General features: G+C 34.4%; 1 protein-coding gene across 3 annotated transcripts in view; it reads right to left on the bottom strand.

Annotated features, from left to right (window-relative positions):
• Positions 1-26,650, bottom strand: part of LOC106877777 (neprilysin) — a 323,337-nt gene that overhangs the window by 26,211 nt on the left and 270,476 nt on the right. For all 3 annotated transcript variants that reach the window (XR_016242904.1, XM_089356536.1, XM_089356538.1), the window contains one exon: positions 20,542-20,607. Coding sequence is in view for 2 of the 3 variants with exons in the window: in XM_089356536.1 (XP_089212662.1) it covers positions 20,542-20,607 (66 nt within the window). In the remaining variant the exon portion in view is untranslated. The remainder of the gene's footprint in view (positions 1-20,541; positions 20,608-26,650) is intronic.

Genomic DNA, 26,650 nt, shown 5'->3' with positions numbered 1-26,650 from the left:
GTGAGTTGATTTGGTACAAGGTAACTGAAAGAAGCCCGTCGTATATATATATATATATATATATATATATATACCCCGATGTTTGTGTGTCTACGCTCCGTTAACATAGCGCTTCGGCAAAAGATACCGATAGAACAAGCACTTGGCTCACAAAAATATGTTCTGGAGTTAATTTGTTCGAATAAAGGCGGCGCTCCAGCATACGCGCAGTCAAATGACTGAAACATATAGAACAATAAAAGAATATATGTAAAATCTAGTGATCGAGGTGTAGGAAGAAAATTAGTTTCAGACAATCCGTAGTCAATATGCAAAAACAACTTTCATGAACTTTAGTTGTTTATTGAGTCGGAAGGGTGTAGATTTTCTTACTTTTATCAAAGAACCCAGGGTGGTTGACTGTGTGAAAAAGAATGCAGGAGTTACAGAATGGAGTATGGGAAATCCAGGTTACATATGTTTCATAACGAGTAGGGAATCGGAGGTGGCAAAATCCAAATGAAGTTTATACTACCGGCTACTCTTCAGGTTTGATCAGATTAAAGGCTATATTGTCGCCATTAGGTACATGCTGATGGACAGATTTAATCGGAATGTGTGGAGGGCACAGTATGTGAAGGGTATATAAATGAGGGAAGAAATAAGTAACAGAAGGAGGGAAGAAATAGGAGAAAAATAAATAAATAAAATGAATTAAAGTATAGGGGAGTGAGGCAATGGAGGAAATGGTTGGGTCGTGTTTTAGCTTAATCACAGAAGTCAACAACGGTATTGGCATTTGAAGAGAAGAGAAATTAGAGGGGAGAAGGTTGCGAAATATTTATGGTTGGGGGGGGGACATAAGAGAGTATGTATGAATAAAGCAGGCCAGGGTGGGGAGCTTAAGCACGGCTAGTGGTTTTATGGTCAAAAGGTGTAAATTTGCACAAATTGTACTCAGCAAACCTGGTTGCCTACCGAGGAATACATGTGTGTGTTTGTCTAAATTTGTACAAATTGTACAAATTTACGCCTTTGTAATATAATATAATCTACTTTGTGCAGATTCCTCAGGCTCTTTGGGAGAATATTAAAAAGCTGTGGGCCCCTGAATCCCAAACTGTTGCAGTAACTGGTTCTGAAGCGCGATGGCATTGCTGGGATCTTTGGCACTATGCAGTGTCGTCCCGTTCTGGCATTGGTGTAGCTTTCAATGCCAAAATTTGGCACAATTCCTTCCAGGATCTTCCAGATGTATATTACTGCATACCTCTCCCGCCTTCTCTCCAGGGAGTAGAGTCTTAGCTGTTTCAGCCTTTCCCAGTAGCTGAGCAGTTGCAAAGAGACAATCTTATTTGTGAATCTCCTCTCGATTGCTTCAATGTCTGCTGTTAATTTCAGACTGGTGGGTGACCACAGCTGTGAGCAGTAATCCAGGCGGCTGAGGACGAATGTCCTCCAAAGGATCATCATGGTTTCCTTATCTCTAGTTCTGAATGTTCTCAGGATTCATCCAGCCAATCGTCTGCACTTTGTTGCCATTCTGGTAATGTGCACTCGGAAAGAGGTATCATCACTCATGTCGATATCCAGGTCTCTCACTGATTTAGGCTCTGGGATTGAAATTCCCTGTGGACCAGTGTACTCTGTAAGTTTCATATTCAGTTTTGCATTAAACTGCATATTATTGTCATCAGCCCATCTGTAAACTGAGTCCAATTCTTGCTGCAGGTGTGTAACATCACTGGAGTTCTGTATTTTCTGCGAGACTTTTGTATCGTCTGCGTAGCTTGCAAGAGTGGCTATCCGGGCACTTGAAGGCATATCTGAGAGAGCGACTATAAAAAGCAATGGTCCCAAGACAGTGCCCCTATATATATATAAATATATAGTTTTAGGGAAAAGAACCAAGTTTCAAGAACTCATCGATGAAAATCCACTATCACATGTAGAAAAATTAATAATTAAAAGCACAATAAATGAGTATAATATAAAACAAAGTAAATATCATAAGATAATAATAATAATAAATTGATTCTAATTGAGTTTTTACCTGTAATTTTGGATTTTGTCCCTAATATTATTATGATTATATATATATATATATAATATATATATATATATACTCGTTTGCTGGTATCATAGGACATTCAAGGACCAGGCCGAAAAGTGTACACAACCCTGCTCTTACTCTTCTCTGGGAAACTAGGCCAGGGGACATTGATTCACATTAATGTGCATTTTTTTAAATCCGAGATGCTATTTCTTCAAAGTCCTTTATGGTAGACACGGGAGTCAGTGTGGGTGTCTGGCCTCGAAGGTTTACTTCCACTATTCCTGGTCTTTCTGACATCTCTCTGCACGCGATGATTCACTCTGCCATTAAAATATACGGACAAATAAATCACTCTTACCCTCGCTTTGTCACTCTGTTAGGATTTCAGGTGGACGTTAGAGGACGCCGGCGTTTTGATGGTACAACCTCACTCGCTGTCTCCCGAAAGGATTCTTCTGTTCCTGTTGTGAGCCCTTCTTTCCTTGTAGATCCTTCGCGTGACTCTTACCACCAGTTACTCACTTCGTTTCCAATATTCACTGATTTGTTATTTCATCCGTCGAATCCAGCCCATTCCATGAGACATTTCATCACGACTAAGAGACGCTCTGATTTTTCTCGACCGCGCCCGGATCGCCCGGGTTGAATTCAAGCACATATTACAGCTGGACCTTATTCGTCCCTCTACGAGCGCGTAAGCAGCACCCTTACATATGGCCAAGAAGAATGAAGATGATTTTCGACTGGTTGGAGATTTTAGAGGCCTTAATACTGTTACTATTCCAGATCGCTATTCGGTACCAAATGTGCAGGAACATTAGTCTACCCTGCATGCCTATAAGTTTTTCTTTTTCTGAAATTGACTTTGTACGCGCGTACCATCAAATTCCTGTCCACCCCGACGATATTCCAAAGACAGCCGTCTCCACAGTTTTTGGAGTGTTTGACTTCTCATCTATGCCGTTTGGTGTTCCTAAAGCGGCCATCACGTTCCAAAGGTTAATAGATGTGGTCGTTGGACGGTTAGACTTTGTCTTCGTATATATCGATGACTTTCTAATCGCCAGTAGTACTCCGGACCAGTAACTTCAACACTGGTGAACATGGCCTTTCACTTGTAAATACGTTTCGTGATTTATTCGACTTGTTTATATTTGTGACTTGGAGTAAAATCATTTAAAACTATAGCTTGATTCTGTGGATATTCATTGTACAGCGTTCTTTCTTCGAATGACATCATCTATTCCAGCTTTCTGAATGGAGTCGTTATTAGATGGTTTCACCATGTGAGCCACGACAATATATACGTCTGTTTATAATAATATTCATTTACATGACTCAAATGGCCTAAAAATAAACACACTAGAAAACATAAACGTACATATGTACACAAAACATACAAATGCTAATACATGCATACATACATATCTACAAACACATACAGGCAAAATAAAATATAAATATGAATATATCTAGTAGTGTATATTTAGGTATCTATATACACACACACACACATGCTTACACATACAAACACACACACACACATATATGTATATATACACATCATACATCTTTGTGCGTATATTGTGAAGTCGCAACTCCATTGCTGCTCGCTACAAACGAATCGGAATAAGAATAAAAGGCGGTAGTTGGAAGAATAAAGAAGTCGTAGAATGGAGGAAAAAGAGAGAGAAATAAAGATAGAAAAGGTAGAAAAAGAGAGAATATAATTGCGTTCACTAAAGCATCTTACGATAAAGAAAAGGAGAATGAAAAGAAGCGGAACAAATAATAAGGAAAAGAACGCACAAATGAAATATGCATACATACTCACTTATGAAAATACATATATACAATAGTAACTTGTTTGTAAACTCGCATACATATAGATAAGCACAAACGCATGAATATACATATATATATATATACATATATATATATATATATATATATATATATATATATATATATATATATATATATATATATATATATATATATATATATATATACACAATGAATGACAACAAAGGAATGAGACCTCGATATTGGGTAAATAGAGGATTATTTCTATATGCATAATTTAGGACAAACAGTAAGTTGTCATTATAGTACTCGGAGTTTCGAGTGTTGGAGCGAAGAGCTACAGTGCATGAACAAACGTATGTACATCATAACGGGCATACACCCACGAGCAAATTTAAAACGGTTTGACTTGTATATGGAATATTGAAATAGTGTAACTTAAAATTGTGGAATGAAAAACATCGAGAATATAATTAAATTGATAGTGTAATAATATAATATGATATGAATTTTTACCTCGGCGAAAATTACATGAGAAAACTTACTGACAGCCGAAAATCGCCAAAATGTTTTTACTAAACTCATTAAAATTCTGTCATCTCTATCGAATTACAGTCAATGATAATAAAAATGAGAAATAAATGCAATGGAAGTAATTCAGTAAACAATAAAAATAGTAATAGAATTATAATAAAATAAAATATAGTAAATCCATTTTGCTCTTTGATGTCTCGAAAAGCACATTTTGGTCGACTGTAAATACGCATTATCTATACAACACATACGCATATTAGGCGATTATAATAATTCTTATAATCTGCATAATATAATTCAAAATGATGAGGTACATGTTGGACTAAATTGCGTTATGAGAAAATCAAATAGCTCAAAAATGTTTTGAATATGAGATAAAATAATATAACAATAAAATGTACAAACAGTCAAAGGTCTCATTGTAATATATATATACGAGGGGATGCTTTCAGTTTCCGTGTACCTAATCCAGTCACATTGCTTTGGTCGGCCCGAGCCTATAGCAGAAGACACATGCGCAAGGTGCTACACAGTGGGATTGAACCCGGAAACATGTGATTAGCATGCAAGCTTCTTATGACACAGCCACTCCTGCGCCTATATATATATAACTTGCTATTTCCCCAACTCCATAAATTCTCTATTTAATTTGTTTAAAATAGAATTTAAAATATTTTTTACTAGGAATACATATTTCTGCAGTTCTATATTTAAGAGATGAGGAATTATGTACATTATTTACATTTGACGGATATTTCTCCTCGTTTGTTTGTTTTTTTGTTCTTGTTTTTTTTTTTGTTAACACGACGTTTCGGCTGATATACCCTCCAGCCTTCATCAAGTGTCTTGGGGAAATTTCGAACCTGGGTTCTCACTCCTAAGGTAATTTTTTTATGTTGTTGTTGTTATTATTATTATTATTATTATTATTATTATTATTATTATTATTATTATTTTTAATATTATGGTCACTGCCTAGAACCGAACTCGGAATCTTAGGTTTAGTAGCCCGTCCTCTTAACCACTACGCCATAACAATAATAATAATAATAATAATAATAATAATAATAATAATAATAATAATAATAATAATAATAATAATAATAACAAGAATAATAATAATAATAATAATAATAATAATAATAATGGTAACAATAATAATAATAATAATAATAACAATAATAGAGTCAAAACTAAAAGAAGAGTGCCATTTGCTATCTCGTGAACAATATTTCGACATCCTGCGTGTCTTCCACTGGTTCAAAAAATAAATTTGTCAATCTACTTCATTTTGGTTAATATAGAAAGGATTGAGGTAACTCCTCCTGAAGATATAGAGTCAAAATTATAAGAAGAGTGCCATTTGCTATCTCGTGAACAATATTTCGACATCTTGCGTGTCTTCCACTGGTGTCTTCAGGAGGAGTTACCTCAATCCTTTCTATATTAATAACAATAATAATAATAATAATGGTAACAATAATAATAATAATAACAACAACAACAACAATGATAATAATAATAATAACAATAATAATAATAATAATGACAACAGCAACATCGAAAAATACCTTAGGAATGAGAACCCAGGTTTTAAATTTCCCCAAGACACTTGATAAAGCATGGAGGGTATATCAACCGAAACGTTGTATTAACAATAAAGAAGATGAGAACAAATATACGTCAATTGTAAATAATGTAAATAATGTAAATACCTATTTCTGTTTTAGCTGGGTTGTTTAGTCTACATTTGTCGTTTCTACTGAAATTAGCTTTATGGTCCTTAAGGGAAACAAAAGGGTGGCTGGAGGGAAAGTAGTCTATCCTTTCATTAATTTTAAGGTTGTTAGCGTTCCATACATACATATATGTATATATTCACTTAAATATATGTTTCGTCAAAGAGTGGCCAATAGTTTCGCATCCATTGACTGCTTAGCTTTGTGGATGACTCGTCAGTATGTAACGGCGAAGAGTATGTCCATATAGGCTTCAAACTGTGGAAGTACAATCCTTTTACTGTCAGTTAGTTGCTAAACAAAAAATAAACAATCCCGGAGGGCGAGGGTGGGTTATCTCACTTATATCATGCCCGAAGATTTCTCGGAATGAAACAAGGCGTGTTATTAAAAGTTGCGCTGATTACTTGTCCATCTATGAAAAATACTGATAGCTCAAAAAATTATTCTATTTGTCTCTAACTGGAAATTTAAAATACATTTATATATGTATGTATGCTGTGTGTATATTGTGTGTATATACATGTATGTATATATGTATGTCTGTATGTAAGTAAGTAAATATGTGTGTAGGTATGTATATATATGTGTACTAGATTGTGTGTGTACTAGATTGTCTGTGTTACGGAAACCAACGCTGCGTATATGTGTTTGAGTAAAGTAAAGCCTGTATGCGTTTAAACACGCACACAAAGTGAGTTCAAAAGCTTTTCAGTTTATGTATTGATATCCCAAGTTAAAAAAAAAAAAAAAATGAGTAACGGAAGCGTAGAACGAGATATCATGTTATCTACTTCTCGATGTTGCTAAAGACTTGTGAGATGATATGCTGAATGATGAGCTCATTGATATATTAGAAATTTCATAGTTTTGCAATATAATCTCGGTTATAAATTTGTTTGTTTTTTTGTAATACATATATAAATGTGTGTATGTGTGTAAGTGTGTGTATGTTCATAGACATGACATGTACATGCTTGTGTGCGTGCATATATGTTTGTGCGTTCACGAATATGCATATTTATGTGTGCGTATCTGTGCGTTTACAAATATATGTTTATATTGTAGATGTGTAGCTTCTTACATTCATAGACAGAAATATATAAGTACATAAATTCTTAATCATATGTACATGAGTGTGTACACGAATGTGCTCGCATACATACTCACATACACAACAACACACGCTCAAAGACATGCACACACGAGAATAAGTTGAGATACTAAAATTTTACTTTCAATGCAACTTATACGAAGAGATATTGAATGTTATACCAGACACTATACTCACATAAGACCCAGTCAATGTCTGTTTTCTTTAGCTGTCCACTAATACTAGCAATTATTCTTTCCCCTTATTGTTCTGATCGCGTATTATTGATCTATTTCTTAACATCTACGAAGGAGTCTGATTTTCTTAAGAAAACCAGCCCATGTGTTGTTAGCTTGATTATGAAGTAAATATAGATATATGGAAAATATGCTACTTCATACTGTCTCAACTAATTTAGATTTGCTTAACTCTGATCGGTTAGAAGTCGTTTGTTGTCAGTTCTTCGCAACTGAACGTTGCTTATTGTTATTGCTCACAGTGATAAACCGTGGTTCTGATCGATAGATTTCTTGATGCCAATGTGAAATTGGTCCAGCCAAGGCACAATAAATTGAGTGGCTGCATCATTGGTCGTATAACAATAGGAATCACTGGAGAGAAAAATCAATATTGAATTTAGTTAATGCTGAGAATTGTATCATTGAAAAATATGTGGCGGCCTCTAGAAACACATTACCTCTGTAAAGACAATTACTTTTCGAGCATATAAATCATGTTTTATATATATATATATATATATATATATATATATATATATAGAGAGAGAGAGAGAGAGAGAGAGAGAGAGAGATTGATAGTTACAGAAGGATACAGAGAGAGATAGGTAGACAAACAGGTAGATGCTGATACATACGTACACACATGAATATACATATATGTATACATGTATGTATATATCTTTTTATATACAAATTTGTATATATATATATATATATATATATATATATATATATATGAACATATATATATATATATATATATATATATATGTATACACATATATATAGATAGATATATGTATATATACACACATATATATATATATATGTGTGTGTGTGTGTGTGTGTGTGTGTGTGTGTGTGTGTGTGTATTATATATATGGAGAAGAGAAACGGACAAGTTTGGAGAAGATGGACAATGAGAAAGATAAATAGGAAATAACAAAATCTATATATATGAAATCACAATTCAACACTACGTTAAATTGTTTACAGCTTTAAAGAAATTTGAGAAGAAGATTAATAGGTAATTTAATTTAAACCAATATACAACCGTATACGCATACGTTTTCATTTATACACTAAATCCATTACTCCTATAAACACATATCCCAAATGAAATAATAGTCAACTTTACAACTACGGTTTATATATAAGCTATACGTAAATGTGAATATATGTAGATATACATACACTGACGCATATTTGAGTGGGTTTGAGTGGATCCGTGTGCATGTGTGTGTGTTAGTGGTGAGAGTTGAGATAAATGTTAATGCTCAGAGAGGAATGCTATATAAAATCAATGGAGCATACACTTTTTTTGTAACAATCAGGTTTTGGAAATAAATATATGCGTGTGTGTGTTTGTGTGTTGTGCGTGTGTGTTGTGCGTGTGTGTGCGTGTGTGTGATATGTGTATGTATGTATAAATATCTATCAATATATCTTTTTTATTATTTCTATCTATCTATCTATCTATCTATTATTAATAAATTATTGGGTAGCAAAAAAATGTTTAGAACTTTTATTTACCACATCTATCTATATACTTACACGCACACACACACACATATATATATATACATATTTACACATATATATGTATATAGAGATACATGTTTATACATACATTTTTATACATATATATATATCTTTGTGTGTATACCTATGTATGTGTATATATATATATATATATATATATATATATATATATATATATATATATATATATATATATATATATTTGTGTGTATATATATATTATCGTCAGCAGATACGCAATAACCCCCATGCGTGCATACATACATCTATAAGCAGTGTATCTATTTTTTATAAGTAATATGCTTATTGTAGTTTTTGCATTAGTATTCAGTGACATATTTCATTAGTTAAATAGATCAGGAATTGAAGTGTTCTATTTATTTTGTCTCGATACTTAACGTACTATGACAAACGTAAGTGCGTGCACATAAATCAGACACAAACACATAAATGCACATATTTCTGCTTACGTAAATATGCATGTATTAAATTTTTGTGCATTTCCTTCCTACATTTCGCTAGGTGCATGTCTACCATAAAGCTTTTACTTCGAGAATATTTCCCAAAACGCCACGCACTAGGATATAAACCAAAATTAGGTGATTTCGAAACTAACACATGCTTTATCACAAATATTCTTTTGTCACATGAATGTTATTGAATTGACTTTTGGAATCCATGTGTGACAATGAATTCCAACTGTAAACTTATATTTACAATTACATTTTAGTAACTTGTCAACGAGGGTCTCTGTCCTCACAGAATTCAAGGTGATTTATTGCAGATATATATGTATAAATGCACTATCAATAACAATAATCCTAGACCCAGGGTGATCTGGATATGGTAAACTGAGTAGAAGACGGAATATTTCCATGCGAGTGTGATAGAAGGACAAAAACAAAACATCTTTTAGGGAGAAAAGAAAGAGAGTAAGTGCGTTGTTAATTGTATTAGTGACACACGGGAACGAAGAGACATTTAAATCGCAACCACATTTCGAACTTAAAACAAAGGAAAAAGTGCCGAAAGATACAATACAGATGATAAGCAAATCATATTCGTGAAACGAAAATGTCCGTGTTGATAAAGTAGGTTGTAGATTGAATCCTATAGAAATATATTGTAAAATAAAAAAATGATTGGTCAGTAAGGTGAACACTTGAAAAGGAAGACACTAGTATGCATGACCGTCTTTTACCAGAGGTGGTGTGTGCGTCTGTATTTCTATAATGTAGTGCTTTAAATATAGGGAGTTGTTAATGTAATGTATAAACTTGGATGTAGAATTCAGTGAGTATAAAGAAGGATTAAGAACTTCAGAGACTTCTGAATATAGTGGTCAAAGAAAGTGGGAGGAATGATCGCTTCGTAAACTGCAGGAAGACAGAGTGTGTGGTGGCGACAAAGAAGGCAAGCCTTATGCGTATGCTGAAAGTGAGCAATCAAATCTTTAAGCAGATATCATCCTTCAACTACCTTGGAACTTTGATCACAGAAGAATGCAACATATGTAAATGAGATAGAAAAAAAAGATCCCAAAATTGTATAACATCTTGAAAAACCGCCCTCCGAACATCAAAACAGAGATCTGTATAATGAACCGCTATGTCCATCATGTATAAATGTATGGTACTGAGGTATATTCAATGAGACCAGAAATGAGATGGTGCTTGGAGGCTTATGAAATGTAGAACTTAAGGACAATATTTAGAATAATATGGACAGAGAAACTTATATTACTTATAGCCCATGAGGAATCATTTCTTTCCGAGCCATAAGTAATATAAAATTTCAACCCACATAAAGTAATAGGCTGCACCTCTACACTTGCTTCCCCACAGCCAAGGATAATGACTGCAGGGTGACCTTTCGACATTTTGCATCCCTGGTCCTATCTACATACGTAGATGTGCACAAACACATGCATCTCTGTACGTATGCTTTTCTTATCCTCCCATCCCGAAGAACACAACCAAAACCTCCCCATTCAACCTGCCCTAATACCACCAAAGCTCAATCTAGCGCCAAATTCCTTCCTCTGCAATTTGACTTTTGCATCCAGACTAGCATACATCTGAGGTGTTGGCACAAGAATATACTAAAAGTATACATGTATATGTACACACTCGCACACACTAACCACACGTAACCAGAGGCAGGCAAGGATGCATATTCTTCCATACAGTCACGCAGACATCCATACGTAAACATATAATTACAGTAATATACGGCAGTACCTCGGATTTCGAGCAACTCTGATCACGAATATATCGTGCTTTATCTCCAGTCTTTCTCATATTCAATTAATACGTTAATACCTTGGTTTACGAACGCGTCTGATCACGAATAAATACTGCTTATATCTATTTATATCTATCTGTGTGTGTATATATATAAAGAACAAGATTTTTTTGTGATCAGAGTCGTTCGAACATCGAGGTACTACTGTACTTGTTCACGTTCCTCATTCAATCATGAGAAATTATGCCGAGACATGCTTTCTAAACACGTAGGCGCACACACGCATTAACAGCAGGCACCGACGTACACGTATTTCCACAGACACGCACACACACACACACAGATACATATTCGCGCAAGCGGGTGCTCACACATGGCGGATACACACCCCCACACACAGATACATATTCGCACAAGCGAGTGCTCACACATGGCGGATACACACCCACACTCATACTCATCCAAGTAGGCATACTCATCCAAGTAGGCATACTCATACACATCAAGAAGCTGATCCTATCATCTCACGCCGCACTCCAGCTTACCACACACTTAAATTCTACGCAGGCATAGGCATCAGACTGCCACATCGCAAGATATATGTGTATGTGTGTGTGTGTCACAGTATGCGCACCCTCTGCCTCTGTGTGTGTGTGTGCGGATTCGGGTTATTATACAGATTGTCAATAGAATAAAAGAAAAGGACTCGATTCAGCTAGAGCTGAACTTTTACATACTGAATACAGGAGCTATGTGAGCTACTACAGATCTCATGCTTCGGAGAGTCTTTCATGGAGTATCGAGCGATCCGAAAGTATTTCAGAAATAAATCAGACACGAACTCTTATTTCCACTACATAGATTGTCTCTTTGCCTCTAGCTCCAAAATATGAACCCAGCTCTCCTCATGTGTTAAGAAAAGTTCAAAGAAACCAACTGGATATGCTTCAAGCAACGTCAGATATTTTTCGTGATATGATCAGGTTAGTGTGCTTTTGATCAGGAGTCAGTAGACGTGACACACACCGAGCAGAAACCTTCGTCATGTCAAGTTTATTTTGCAGCTTATTCTGAACTTGTGGGGAACACCATCAATGTTTTCGTCAGTGTTGGTAATTACAGAACGTCCAGACCTTGGGTCATGTTCAAAACTTTCCCTTCTTCTATCAAATTCAGCTGCCACGTTTGCACTGTTGATAAAGCTGGAGCGCCAGCCCCTAATATAGCAACCATGTCAGTATGAATATCCTTGAGAGCTTATATATCTAATTGCGTCTGCATAGAATCGAACAATCAAGTGGTCTTAACTAATGTGTCAACGGAAATTACTGAGACTGACGTTAGCGTTAGGAATTGTCGATCGGCTCGTTCCGGATGATTATGGTAATTGTTAGTCTATATGGTTTCATTCATGCGCGTTAACTACAGCATGAGAGCGGTTTAGCTCATACTTTTAGCAATATAGGTATTTCTTAATATCGTTGTCACATTTAGTGTCTATGCATATATATATGTATGTATATATATGTGTGCGTGTGTGCATATATGCATATATATATATATATATATATATATATATATATATATATATATATATATATATATATATATACAATAGATCCTTCGTGATCTTTCTCCTCCGCCTTCCTTTTCTCTTGGACATTCCTCCGTCTCCTGTTTCTGACGAAGAGCTGTATCCGAAACGTAAAACCACATTTCTTTCCTTTCCAGTGCGTCTGCTAATACTTTGCATGTACTGCATACTCGTACTGTTGTCTTTTCTTGGTATTTTTTTTGTTATATATATATGTATATGCACTTGTGTATAAAAGAGTATAAAGCATGAAGATGGAATAAAGAGGATCTAAGCCAAGTCAGTAAAATTGCTTTTGTCTATTAGTATTAGCTCGTAAATGCTGACTACTTCACATATTCATAACATTATTATATTGATATTATCTAACAGTAGCTGTGTACGTGCAAGGTTTCGGGTGAATACGTTGTATGCATAAATATATTCATACAGACATATTTCTATGTGCGTCTATGTATATCTCTGTATGTCCCTGTACTCCTCTCCCTATTTCTCCCTGTATATTTATAGTTTTTCTAAACTAAAAATGGTTCTTCCATTTTAGTTTGAAGTATGTAACGTTTACTAAAATAAAGCAATTGTTAAAGTCTATACTGTCTATATATCTTAAACCACTCTATTGTTTACACCTCTTTGCGAAATTTTATTTTCAAGTTTTTATTAGAGAAAATTTTGACTAAAGAAAACAATATTTAATTGACTTCAAGACGGTGATTTTACATCTAGTGCTGCAACATAATATGCCTTATATATTGCCAGTAGTTAATTAGCTAAGTGAGAGCACTCTTTGTAACTGAAGGCAAAGAAAAAAATATATTACAATCTCTGCAACGTTGTATTTGCGTTTCGAAATAGGTTATTGATATTACAATGTCGATAGAGCAAATGATAAGTTAAATAATCACTTGAGTTGAAGCCTAGATGAAGGTTTTCAATATGATATTTCCTGTATGTAGTAAGTGTGCAATCCACTTCCCTGTCTTTCAAATTTGCAAACTTTTCTATGTAGATATATGATAAACAGTGGGCTTAAACGTCGTTAAATCAACTCAACATAAATACCTGATTTCTTGATCAATCATAACGTTGCCATTGAATGCATACTATCATGCTTCATATATGTGTTCAGAAAGTGAGAGTAATTATACGAATAAAGGATACAAAGAAGCATTTGATACATTACTATAAATTACAGAAATCGAAAATAAACTGCGTAAATATCACTTAGCGACGAGCATATAACCACCCAGAGAGCAATCATTCTTCTCCTTAACTAACATACTTGTGCGAACATGAATGTGAATAATTTCTGCGCATTATTTTAGGGGAAATATTTCTTGCTTAGGAATGTATAAAAACAGTACCAACTCTGAGCATAATTGACTAGTTTATTAAATTTATGTTGTGGTACACAACAGCCATCATAAACATGAGGCTATTTACTATGGTTTCTATTATAACTAACCTATCCTAATGAATAATTCAATAAGGTATAAATATGAATAATAACGAATTTCATATTTATGGTTTTCTTCACCAATTATTTTCTTGCATCGTATGGATAATGTCTGACTTTGATAAGTAATTTGATAGTTTCCACTTCGCTTTGTTAAAAGCACCATTGGTGTGTAAATTACTGTTCGGACAAACAATGATAACCACCGCATTAAATATATTGTTAGCATGATTATTACAAAGGCCAAACGATAAAGACTATAAATTCTATTTCAGTCCGTTATATAACTATGCAGTGTGTATACGTATGAGTATATATATATATATATATATATATATATATATATATATATATATATATATATATATATATATATATATATATATATATATACTACCAGAGATACCCGGCGTTGCCCGTGTTACATGCAGTTGAAGGATAGGACACATATATACATGCATACAGATATCTATACATTTATACACTCACACACACACACACATACACACAAAGGCACACATTAGTCATTTGTATTTTTTTTATCCAAAACTACGTAAAAAGTACTGAATGGATCTTTATGAAATTTGGAAATTATATTCTATGCATAACGGCCATAACCACCATCAAAATTCATACATTTTTGATGTTGATGAAATGTTAACCATACAGATTACACACAAATAAAGTAATATTTCTAAAATTTTTTCTTAGAAGTTACAAAGACCCCTTCATGGGGACTTCACACAATGTGGTGCATAAATTGTCAAGTAAATGAGACGCATCTTTGCCTCCACTGATTCACATAGTCGTTATTATCCCCAATGTAGGATTCTTCACCATACAGGTGACAGGCACAGCTGTAAGATGCATTACGGATCTATAGCAACTGGAAGGGCATGACCCAATTCAAATAAGAACGTGTGACGTTTGGAGTAAAGGGAAATGAAAGTGCCGCCTCTGGAGTTTGCAAATGACCACTATACCGATAGGTAACTGCAGAAAAATTTACAATCAATAAATGTCTTAGAACAACCAGTCACTCATCTGTGAAGGCCTTGAAATCAATGTTACCAACTGGGGACTATGTGTGACTCAGTGATAATAAAAAGACTCAAAGGAGGTCTGCAGCGAAATAATTTTACTCGACACTTTGCAAGTGAATCAGTGGAGGCAAATATGCGTCTCATTTACTTGACAATCTATGAACCACATTGCAGAAATCACAATGTAAGTATATCTGAAAGGATAGTCTTACACTTTTGTACCGTTGAATTACAAATAATGCTCATCTGTTATGTTCGGGTGACCCTATAGGTTCCAATAGTACAATTGTATTCGTCTTTGCCTAGGAAAAATGACTAAATTGTGGGTGTGAAGTCCTCATGAAGGGGTCTTTGTAACTTCTAAGAAAAAAATTTAGAAATATTACTTTATTTGAGTGTAATCTGTATGGTTAAAATTTCATCAACATCAAAAATATATGAATTTTCATGGTGATTATGCCCGTTATGCATAGAATATAATTTCTAAATTTGATAAAGATCCATTCAGTACTTTTTACGTAGTTTTGGATAAAAAAAAAACAAATGACTAATGTGTGCGTTTGTGTGTATGTGTGCGTGTGTGAGTGTATATATGTATAGATATCTGTATGCATGTATATATGTGTATATATGTGTACATATTACATGTACATCTATATATATACATCTACACATATGTACACATATACATGTATGCATATAGATCTATAACTCTATATATATCTATACATATACGTATACATATACATCTATCTCTCTCTCTCTGAAACCATTGAAGTGAAAGTATCTGTCATTACAGTATCGAAATGTGATTGTTTCAGTTAGTGGAATAGTTTCATTTTTAAAGTGAAAGTATTTGACATGAGTGTTTCTCTTTTGACACGTAATACTTAAATAGTGGCGGAGATATTATGTTGCCGTCGGCTCGAACTTTGCAAGAAGTTAAAACGTTTTTTGACTAAAACACAACTGGAACCCTAAGTAAGGCATGTGTAAAATTTGAATGAAATTGGTTGCGTAGTTCTCGAGTTTTAGGGATTCACACACACACACACACACCCACACACACACATTCTCATTTATATATATTTATATATATATATATATATATATATATATATATATATATATATATACGTATATATATTTATGTATACATATCATGTATTTACGTATATATGTATACATATGTATATTCATGTATATATATATATGTGTGTGTGTGTGTGTGTGTGTCTGTGTGTCTGTGTGTTTGTGTGTGTGTTTGTGTGTGTGTGCCTCTGTTGTGCGTGGGCATTATTATTTAAAACTGTTTCTTACCCCAATCTAGTGCGTTTCTGACGCAGACGTCCGAATGAAGAGACAGGGGAAGACGAAGATTACTAATAGAAACTGATCTACCATTTGTGATGGTGGGCCACATGGTGTTGTTAGAAGTGAGACGGGCATGTAAGTTGCACTCGATGCATTAGCAGGAATTGGTGATTGGCCGAGACATGGAATATAACAGAGATACGGCTGGCAAGGATGCATGTGTGTGCATACCAGACGTACGAGTGGTTTGATGTGGGTGTCTGATAACTATACATACGTTTCAGACTGTATTGACGGAGCATGCGTGTGTGAAATAATGTGTCGGTGACTATTGTCATATCGGTAATGGCTGATGGCATCAGTTTGTTCATGCGTAGGTGCGTGATTTGTAAGGTGTGTGTATACGTGTATTGCATGGGAAGACTTTGGTGTGTATGTCAGCTGAGTGTGTGTTATTAGCGGTATGAGTGTGGATGTCTGTGTGTGTGTGTGTGTGTATGTGTGTGTGTGCGTGCAATTATGTGATCGTTAATGGGTGTTGCCTATGCGCGCGTGTGCGAGGGTATTTGGGACGCATATAAGGGTTAATGTGATTAAGGAACATTAGTGAATGTATGTTCATTCTTGTATTTGTTTCTAAGCGTACAGATGCGTACGTGTTTCTATGGAAGGACATATATGCGTCCATAGTGTGTTTTGTATTTGATGTGTGCATATATATGTATGTATGTATTATGTATGTATGTATGTATGTATGTATGTTTATGTAAATTAAGAAATGGAGTTGAACGCAGGTGATATTCAAATCTTTATACTTCTGACATATGTCACGAAGAAAACATTGATATTATTCCTGAGGGAATGAAATGATGTAAAACAATCTAATCATCGCATTAGGATAAAAAGAGAAACAAGACACATCATATATCTATTTACACGCCCTTAAGCTTTATTACCACTCATCTATTGCACTATTTTTCCACTCTTAATTTTCTGTTAATTTCTTTCTTTCTCCTCCTTCTCTGTCTCTAAATTGCTTTTAACGTTAAATCTATTAACGGTTTTTTTTTAATAACTTGCCAGCACTCCCTTCATCATATACGCGTTAATCACATTAGGTTAAAATAGCCAGTTGATATATTTAATTTCTCTTATTTCTCTGATGAGATGATTACATTGTTTTACATCATTTTATTACCTCGGGAATAATAACAATGTTTACTTCGAAACATATGTCGGAAATATACAGATTTGAATAATACCAGCGTTTAACTCCATTTCTTAATCTATCTATTTTATACAAAATCATTTCACTAAATCCTGGAACTTCACCCCTTATAACCTTTACCTTGGTACTTATGTGAATTGTTGCTACCATGCTAACTATTTATTTATTGTTACCGAGTTATTTGTACACATTGAAAAAATACACATACATTTATATATGTATATTTATTTATGCATGTTTGTATGTATGTATGTATGTATGTATATATGTATGCAAATTGCTTATCCACTTGTGTTTAATGTCGATGCGCGCGGGGTAATAGATGTATGCTAGTATAGATGCAACATCGATTCCTGTGAGGGAGGAAATATTAGTTACACAGAGCTGTAGTTGTGTTGGGGTAGAAAGAAGTAGTGGAGAAGTATATGTATATGGATGTGTTTATGTTTGCGTGCGCACACCGACGGACATTTTGTTGACTGCAAGGGTGATGTATATGAGCGTGGAGTAGTCGGCCTGTTGTTTGCTGGGTATCAGGGGTTAAAAACCCAAAACGTTGTTGTGGGGCAGCCAGCGTTGAGGTAGAGTCAATGACGCTAACTATCTGGGTCGTCGGTGACCAGGGATTTGAAGTTCTTCAGAGTGCGCACATCTGATGACTGCAATAAAATATTTCCTGTTGAGAGATACTGCCGGTTGGTGGAGAGTATGCAGTCTTTCATGGATACGGAGCTGGAAATTGCGAGTGCCGGATGAGTTAAGGGCACGGCACTGTCAATGGTGGTCCATTTGATATTGGGTGTCTCATTCCAGAGATCACGAATTTTCGAAAGGAAATGAGGCAAAGGAGTATAACGCTCTATCCTTGCATGTAACCAAACGTGTATGTCTGTCACCTGAACGGAATGTACGCACAGCATATCACTTCTGTCATCAGCAACGCTGTTGCAACTACACTACCATACATCAATCACGCCAGCATTTATAATTCTCAAAAGCATGTATAACGTAATATATGCTGCCCCTGCTTAACATTAAAGCTAACTAAAAGTGGTTGAGGTTGGATCTGAACGCCGATCTCCTAAATCCCTCACCAGCATGACTGCAGAAAGAGACGCAAGGGTCGATGGCTCAAACAGGTGGAAAGGCGTTATCCTGTTGGAACAGGGAATCACCAACAAGTGGTGAAGTCAGCGGCGCACTGCTGTTGCGCTGCCCTCCACACTTCCACTTCTTATTCCTGTACCTCCTGCACCTCCTCTACCCCTTACTCCTCCTCTTGATCTTCCTGTTGCTGCTACTCTTCCTCCTCTTATTACTACTAATACTTCTACTACTACTTATGATAATACTGATTTAAGACGAAAACAAAACTTTCATTATATGTGTATACTGGCATCAACACTGGTAGTTGAGAGTCCAAAGATCTTCTGTGTTTCTGAATTAGGAAGCATCGCATCAAAATATAATTAACGTTTCATATTAGACATAGTATCAATGCTTGATGCATATTCGAATGACATTATGATCCTATACTATGATGAACTAGGTGATGTTTTATTAGTTTGTGCATTTATATACTTATATGTATATGTAAATATGTGGATATACGCATCTGCATTCTGAGGTAAAATTCAGTCGAAATGATAAAGGTACAAGTTATTCATGCTTTGCTCGAGATCAGCTCTAATCGAGAAGGAAGTGATTAAACGCATCTTATTCCTGAAAATCCAATAGGCTCTGTATATCTAAGACTAAAAAACAACAACAATCCATTCTTATAAATAGTAATTTGCAATCTGTGAATGTGTCTCCTTCATTTCTGGTATTTCGACAACCATTTATATTCTGACATCAGTAATATGAACTACATTGTTCCCTTATGAAAACCAGACAGCGATTGTAATTAATATATCAGTTATGGCATAACATCAAATCTTCTGTATAATTAAGGAAATCGAATTCAAAAGTTATTTAATTACTTTATTTTTTCACGAGAAGCAATCAACTTTAATTTAATCATTTGGGTGCAATTAATATTATGCTTAAAATGTTCGAGTCGAAGCTTGAAGATTCGGTTTGACAGCTATGCATTTACTTCTACTATAAAATAAATTTGTATATGAAATTTGAGTCAACAAAATCTATGCAAAGCCTACTTCTGGATATTTAATCTTTTTTGAGAGGAGCGGAGTTTATTTTAATGAGACACCCATTTTAACAAAAGTTCCTTACCTAGAAATGCACTACGTATAACTAAGTATACCAAGAAATGTACTTCGTATAACGAAGTGGTGTTTGTTGCAATTATTCGGGCGATTTATCACATCAATCTCAAGAATTCAAATTTTGCTATCAATTTCGGGGATCCAAAAAGAAATGATTGTCATTGCATTTCCTACAGAACTGAGTGTTTAGAAATTTATACGTTTTAATATATGAGATTATGCGTAACACAATTCATTCTCTGACCGAAACGAAATCAACTTTCTGAGAAAACACTTCCGTTCTGACTAGACTGGCAAATGATTCCACTGGTACTCGTCTCTGTCAGTTAAAAAAAATTCTAAATGCATTATTGTATTATTATCATAATAATTGTAGATGGAAAGCTATTTACCGCATACAAAATATTGATTAAATTGTGCATTGAAACTGAAATTAACTAACTTACGTTGTACGCCACATGAATACCGCCGTTGTCAGCAATATTTTCATCCAGCGTCAGTTGACCATTAACCTTAATTGAAAAGAAAATGAAAATAGAAGTGCTTCATTAAACATTTATAAATAAGTGTAAACACACTTGCACACACACACGCACACAGACATAGACACAGACACACACAGACACACACGCACACACACACACACGCACTCTCATACTAGTGCAGATGCTTCAGTCTGTGTATTTGATTGTGTGCACGTGTGTGTGCGAGAAAGAGAGAGAGAGAGAGAGAAAGTGTCTAAAAGAGACATAAATGAAAAAAATATTAAGATATATTATTAAACCACGCCATTTTAGCAATTAATAATAATTATAGTAATACTGCCTTCAAATTTTTGCACAAGATTGGCAATTTCGGCTGTGGCTGTAAGTCTATTACAACGCCCCAGTAAGTCCATCACATCACACTAGTACTCATTTTATCGGTTCTAGACGATTTATAGCAAAGTCGACCACGTAAAGACGGACGAAATGCCGCTAGGCATTTTGCAAGGTGTGCAAATGATTCTGTGTGCTTGCTACTTTAAATAGTTACAATAATATTAAGAGGATAAATGCTAGGCAAGGATACGCGGACAATATAAGAAACAAATTATTAGTTCACTTTGAAATCACCCCGCAGATATATATTTCATGCAAACAGTTATTCTAATACGAATAGAAGTATACATCTACATGGCAAATTCCCGAAAACACAGAATAGTAAAGGGCAATGACAAAAACGTCTACCCCGACAGAAGTGCATAGGTCGGAAGTTTTTCTCACTAGAAAAGTAGGTAATTGTTCCTTGAGTGGTTTACAAATACCAACTTTATTAATAATAACATTCAATATAGTTGCCGAATTTCCTTACATCTATCTGGACATATATATTATGTGATACTTATAATTCCGCGTTTTAAACCAGACAATTATTTATTTTAAGACTGTTGGTTATTAGCGTATAAAATACCGTACAACAATACTGTGGAAAAGTATATAGAATGTCTATATTAAATATACTGTAATGGCCCCAACCAGAAGTGCATAGATAGAAATTCTAGGACTAATATATAAACATATTAGACAGAAAATATCCCGTTCGGTCTTATGCACAGGTTATATAAATGAATTTGTCTTCTATAGACGTCGCCTTAATTTTACAAGAAACAAATCATGGAAAATGCAAGACTCCTGAAATAAGTTTTTTTTTCCCCTAATATATGTACACGTTTTACTGGTTATTGTATAGACCTACATGATGCTTGAAATAGACACCGTGATACTTCTACATTTCGATTAATATATAACACATATAAGCCTGTCGTGATTTTCCATTGCAAAACAGAATTATTTCCATCAACTTAGCTATTAAATTGCAAACATAGGTAAAATAAGAATGCTATGCAGCTATTTCCGTATAGAAATTGACAGAGTGCATACTCAGATACACACTGCGCGCTTAGGATAATAGTTATCCGAGAATCGACAAATGATTTTTAGAAGTTATCAAAAATTCGTTACTTTGAAACGTTAATCTACATGTTTTCTTGGTTGTACCGAAATCTTTTTCAAGAAAGAAATATACACGATGTATTTTTGAACCGATGTATATTACTAACAACAAGATAATAAGATAACAGTAAGAAACAGCAAGGTATGCTTTAATGTCAGCAATAACAATGAATACACTATAATTGTAATATCGACTGCATTTAAGATGTGATACATAAACTCCTAGTAGGTGAAATGTATGTTGTTGTTTTACTGGTTGTAAGAGAATAAGTACCATCTGTTTGATGAAAATGAGGAAGCAAATTCCTTGGCGAAAAAAAACATTATAATAGGTGTTATTTGAGCTACATAGTGTAAGATGAAATACATCTTCTTATACACTGCTCTCTTTTTCAAGAGAAAAACAAGCTTGCACCAGTACGGTATAAATATACATAACAAAAGAAAAAGTCGAAAAATTTTAACAAGGAGTGCTATTGATTGATGTTTCTTGGAAGTAAAAATGATATAAATATATATAAGAATTTTATTTCAAGAAAGCCATTAAGAACTTATATGCCGGAGAGCTCCAGTATTGTACAGAAAATGTGGGAGAAGTATTTCCTTTTTGAAAAACTTCTATGGCAAGTTATAACCTCATTAATGTTTATTATAACGGATAAGAAATTGCATGGGCAGGAAAGAATTGTTATGATTAGACACAATCATGGTTTTAAGCAAAGAAGCCATCTTTTTTAAAATATTCAGTTCCCTCTTCTCATATTGTATAGAAGAAACTAAGACTAATATAGGTTAAACGTATTGCCAAGTAAATAATAGATCTCATCTAAATTATTTTAAGTTGTGAAGCTTAGGAAACTAGATTTCTTTATATCTTATCATAATTAAAATGTGCGTAGGTTGAGTAGAATGGAAAACAGAGACTTGTAAATTCAAAATTCAAAGAATGTAGTAATTATAACTACTAGCTCTTTCATTAATTACTGTGTATCTCATGAAGTTAATATGTATAATAGTGACTGAAGAAATTCTTTAATACATTATTTGAATGCTGAATATTATTTTTACTAAATATCTTGGGGACATCTTTATCAAACAACTATTATATTACATGAGTAAACAGTAAAATGATATCCTACAGTAAACATTGAAATTTTGTTAATTTTAAGTAAATTCTTCGTTGCTTCTCGTCACAACAATTTATAAATACACCATCCCATTTGTTATTCAGCTGACTACAATCCGGTTTCCATTGTGTGAATAAACCGTATAAATGCTGATAAATATCAGTTTGAAATTGTGGAACAAGGAAAGCAATTTTAACAGAGAGCAGAAGTAGATTATGTTAACGCCAGTGTTCAGCTGGTACTTTTATCAACCTCGAAAGAATGAAGGGGAAATCAGCGCCATGTCAACTCAGAAGGTAAAGTTGGAAGAAATGCTGCAATGCATTTCAGAAATGCTGCGATATAACCTACATGTGTCTTATATTTATAATCTTCATTTGTCTTACAGTTTTGTCAGGCAGAGGAAAGTATACGTTTCTTTGCTGGCATGGGAGAACGCAATTGAATATAATGTTAGCGAATTCGAGCAAAGTTCTGAACGTTTTTGAAGACAACTCATGGACAAAAGTGAACTTGATCAATTCATTTAAAAGTAATCGGAGAATTTAAGAACTGGAAGTGAAGATTGGAGATTAAAACAATTCTTGCGCATGTCTTCAATCGACAAATAGTGGAAAGTGCTGTTGTCCCATGCGCTGTTCAGATGCAAATACGCGTAACTTTAAAGCAGTGGCATCGAAGAGTAATGAATGAACTGATTCTGATATTGTAAACTCTAACATTACGTAAATACTCAGTCATATACTGCTTTCTCTATTACCAACTTTACCTTCCACCGTATAAAGCATTAGATTTGAGCCAATATTAGCAATCAGTATTTTAAAAGCATCAATGAAGGATCCGAGTGATTTTGATATTAATGTCAATGAGATATTGTGATCAACATGTCGCGTCACCTAATTATATATTTCCGTGAGTCACTAGATGTCGATCAGAGTTAACCGATTCTTGTAATGGTAGGAGGGGAAATAACAGCACAACGCAGAGTTTCAGCGTAAAAAGAACGAAACATATTTCGTTCAAAACACTTGAAATTACGCTAGTCCTCAGCCCTGGAATGATACTGTACAGGGATTTTGCTATAAATCTGACAGCACGAAACGCAATATCTCATCCACAAAAGTTAAGGAAGCATACAAAGAATGATGGCGGGTAGATAACAGTTTGCCCAAAGTAGTCGACTTCAGCTTCAACTAAACGTCTCAAAATGGCTTCGGGATCTGAGGTGTACGTTCCTCGTTGTATTCCTAGGAAGATCTTCAAACATGGCCTTGACCTCAGCTACCAGCTCTGTTTCGGTTTTGTATGCTGAGCGGGAGATGCCTTTCACGATGGTGTCCCACACATAGCAATCTATGGGTGTACAAGCGCGGAAATCAGGAGGCTAGATATTGCACATGATGAAGTTGTAGAAATTCTCCGGCAACCAATTCTAACTCTTCTTGAGGAAGAGCATATGGACTTCCAGCACCAACCCCTTCCAACAGGAATATGGCAAAAGCTTCTGGCAGTGTCATGCATCTGACAGATTTTCAGCCTAAATCCCTCTTGAAAGATTTGAATATGTAGCCGTGATAATTTCAGGTATCCACATTACGTCTTACTGTTTTTACACTGTTCGCCGAGCAATGTGCTGCAATCATCATGTCGGCATTTTGATACCCGGTGCGTAATTATGATACAGAAAATCCTGTTGTAATATTCAAATGGCTTCCATTCTTCTATGTCAGCTAGCATCTTCTTTAATATTTATTATACATGAAGTTATTTCTGATAAAAGGGAAACGTATTAATTCGTAAAATTTAGGCATAGCAACTTGTATTTATCAATACCACACACATACACGCACACGCACACACACACACACACACACACACACATACACACCACTCACAAACACACACTTTCATTGAACGTATGACACATTTAACATATGTGATATTTGAGCATGGACAATTATTATTCATATTCTGCACGACGCGCTAATGATTCAGGTAATGCGCTGATTGCTGAACATCTACAATAAGAGGAGAACGAATATAAATTAGAGCATTGAACTTGCAATATTCAGCTTATAGTTCGATTTATTGTTCCTATATAACAACAGCTGTCTTCTAAATGAGAAAGCGTAGTACAAGAAAGAATAACATGCCTAGAATTTTAGCCTTTCTTGTCTATATTATTAAATTGTCTATATCTGTAAATTCATATTCATAACACAGCGTGTAATTTCAGGATGAAGACCAATTGCGGGCTGAGTGAATTAACATCTCTTTCTTGCTGGTTAAGCAATCATGTAGCTGCGCCATCGTCGGTTTGTTTCACAATGTTTGTGATCATTTACTCATCCAGACAGTGCAGACTTATGATCAAAAACTTCCATTTATGCACACCCAATTTTGTGAAAGCGCGCGTGCGTGTATCTCTGAAGCACGATATACTGATATGCATCCATTTTGTCATAGAATCTAAAACTATCTCTGTCGTTTGAGTGACGTTTATCTGCTATTTGTAGGGGCTCGAATTACTACATCATGTGTTCACGTATTGCCGAGCAAAACTTCGGCCTTACGCAGTGATACGCAACAACTTTCGATTTCCAATGGCAAAACTTATCTTTAATCAAATGGATGCATATCTTTCAATCAACAAAAGCAGACTATGAATATAAATGAAAAAAGAATGCATTTTCAATTAGATACTTATATTCTGACTAAGCTTAACATTTATGTACGGATGTGAAGACAATACGATGTGAAGGTATAAATTATCTTAAATACTTAAAGAACTTTTCAGATATTGAGCATAGCAAGGGTGTCATATACTTGGATTCAGTATTTATGTGATTCTCATCAATGGCGCCAAAGTCAATTTCGTATTTGATTTATTCATTCTAATTGATACGAAGGAATTGAAACCCATAATTTATATAGTTAGGTTATAAGATACGAAAAAAGAAATGAGAGAGGTAATAACGATATATTAAAACCTTATGCCATATATATATATATATATATATATATATATATATATATATATATATATGTACGTATGTATATTTATATGAGTGTATGTGTGGGTGCGTACATTTCAGCATATATATATATATATATATATATATATATATATATATATATATATATACACACATATATATACATACATACATACATACATACATACATACATATATGAGCGCGCTCGTGTGTGTGTGAGTTTATAACTCAATTTATCTCCCACTTGAGTAAAAATAATATGATATATAAAATGTACCATTTTGAAAATTGAATGTACTATTAATTTGAAAATGTTGAAGTTAATTTTTTAGTATGCTGTAGTTCTGTATAATCTATTTCCAAATCTAACTCATTAATGTTGCAGGCGGCGCATAAGCCACATAATCTGTCACGAGAGTTCTATGTTTGTTTCTTTT

This window comes from Octopus bimaculoides, chromosome 8 (genome assembly GCF_046866305.1).
Source record: "Octopus bimaculoides isolate indiv1 chromosome 8, ASM4686630v1, whole genome shotgun sequence".
NCBI classification, from domain to species: Eukaryota; Metazoa; Mollusca; class Cephalopoda; order Octopoda; family Octopodidae; genus Octopus; species Octopus bimaculoides.
The sequence above is the reverse complement of the archived record's forward strand: the minus strand, read 5'-3'. Positions and strand labels throughout refer to the sequence as shown.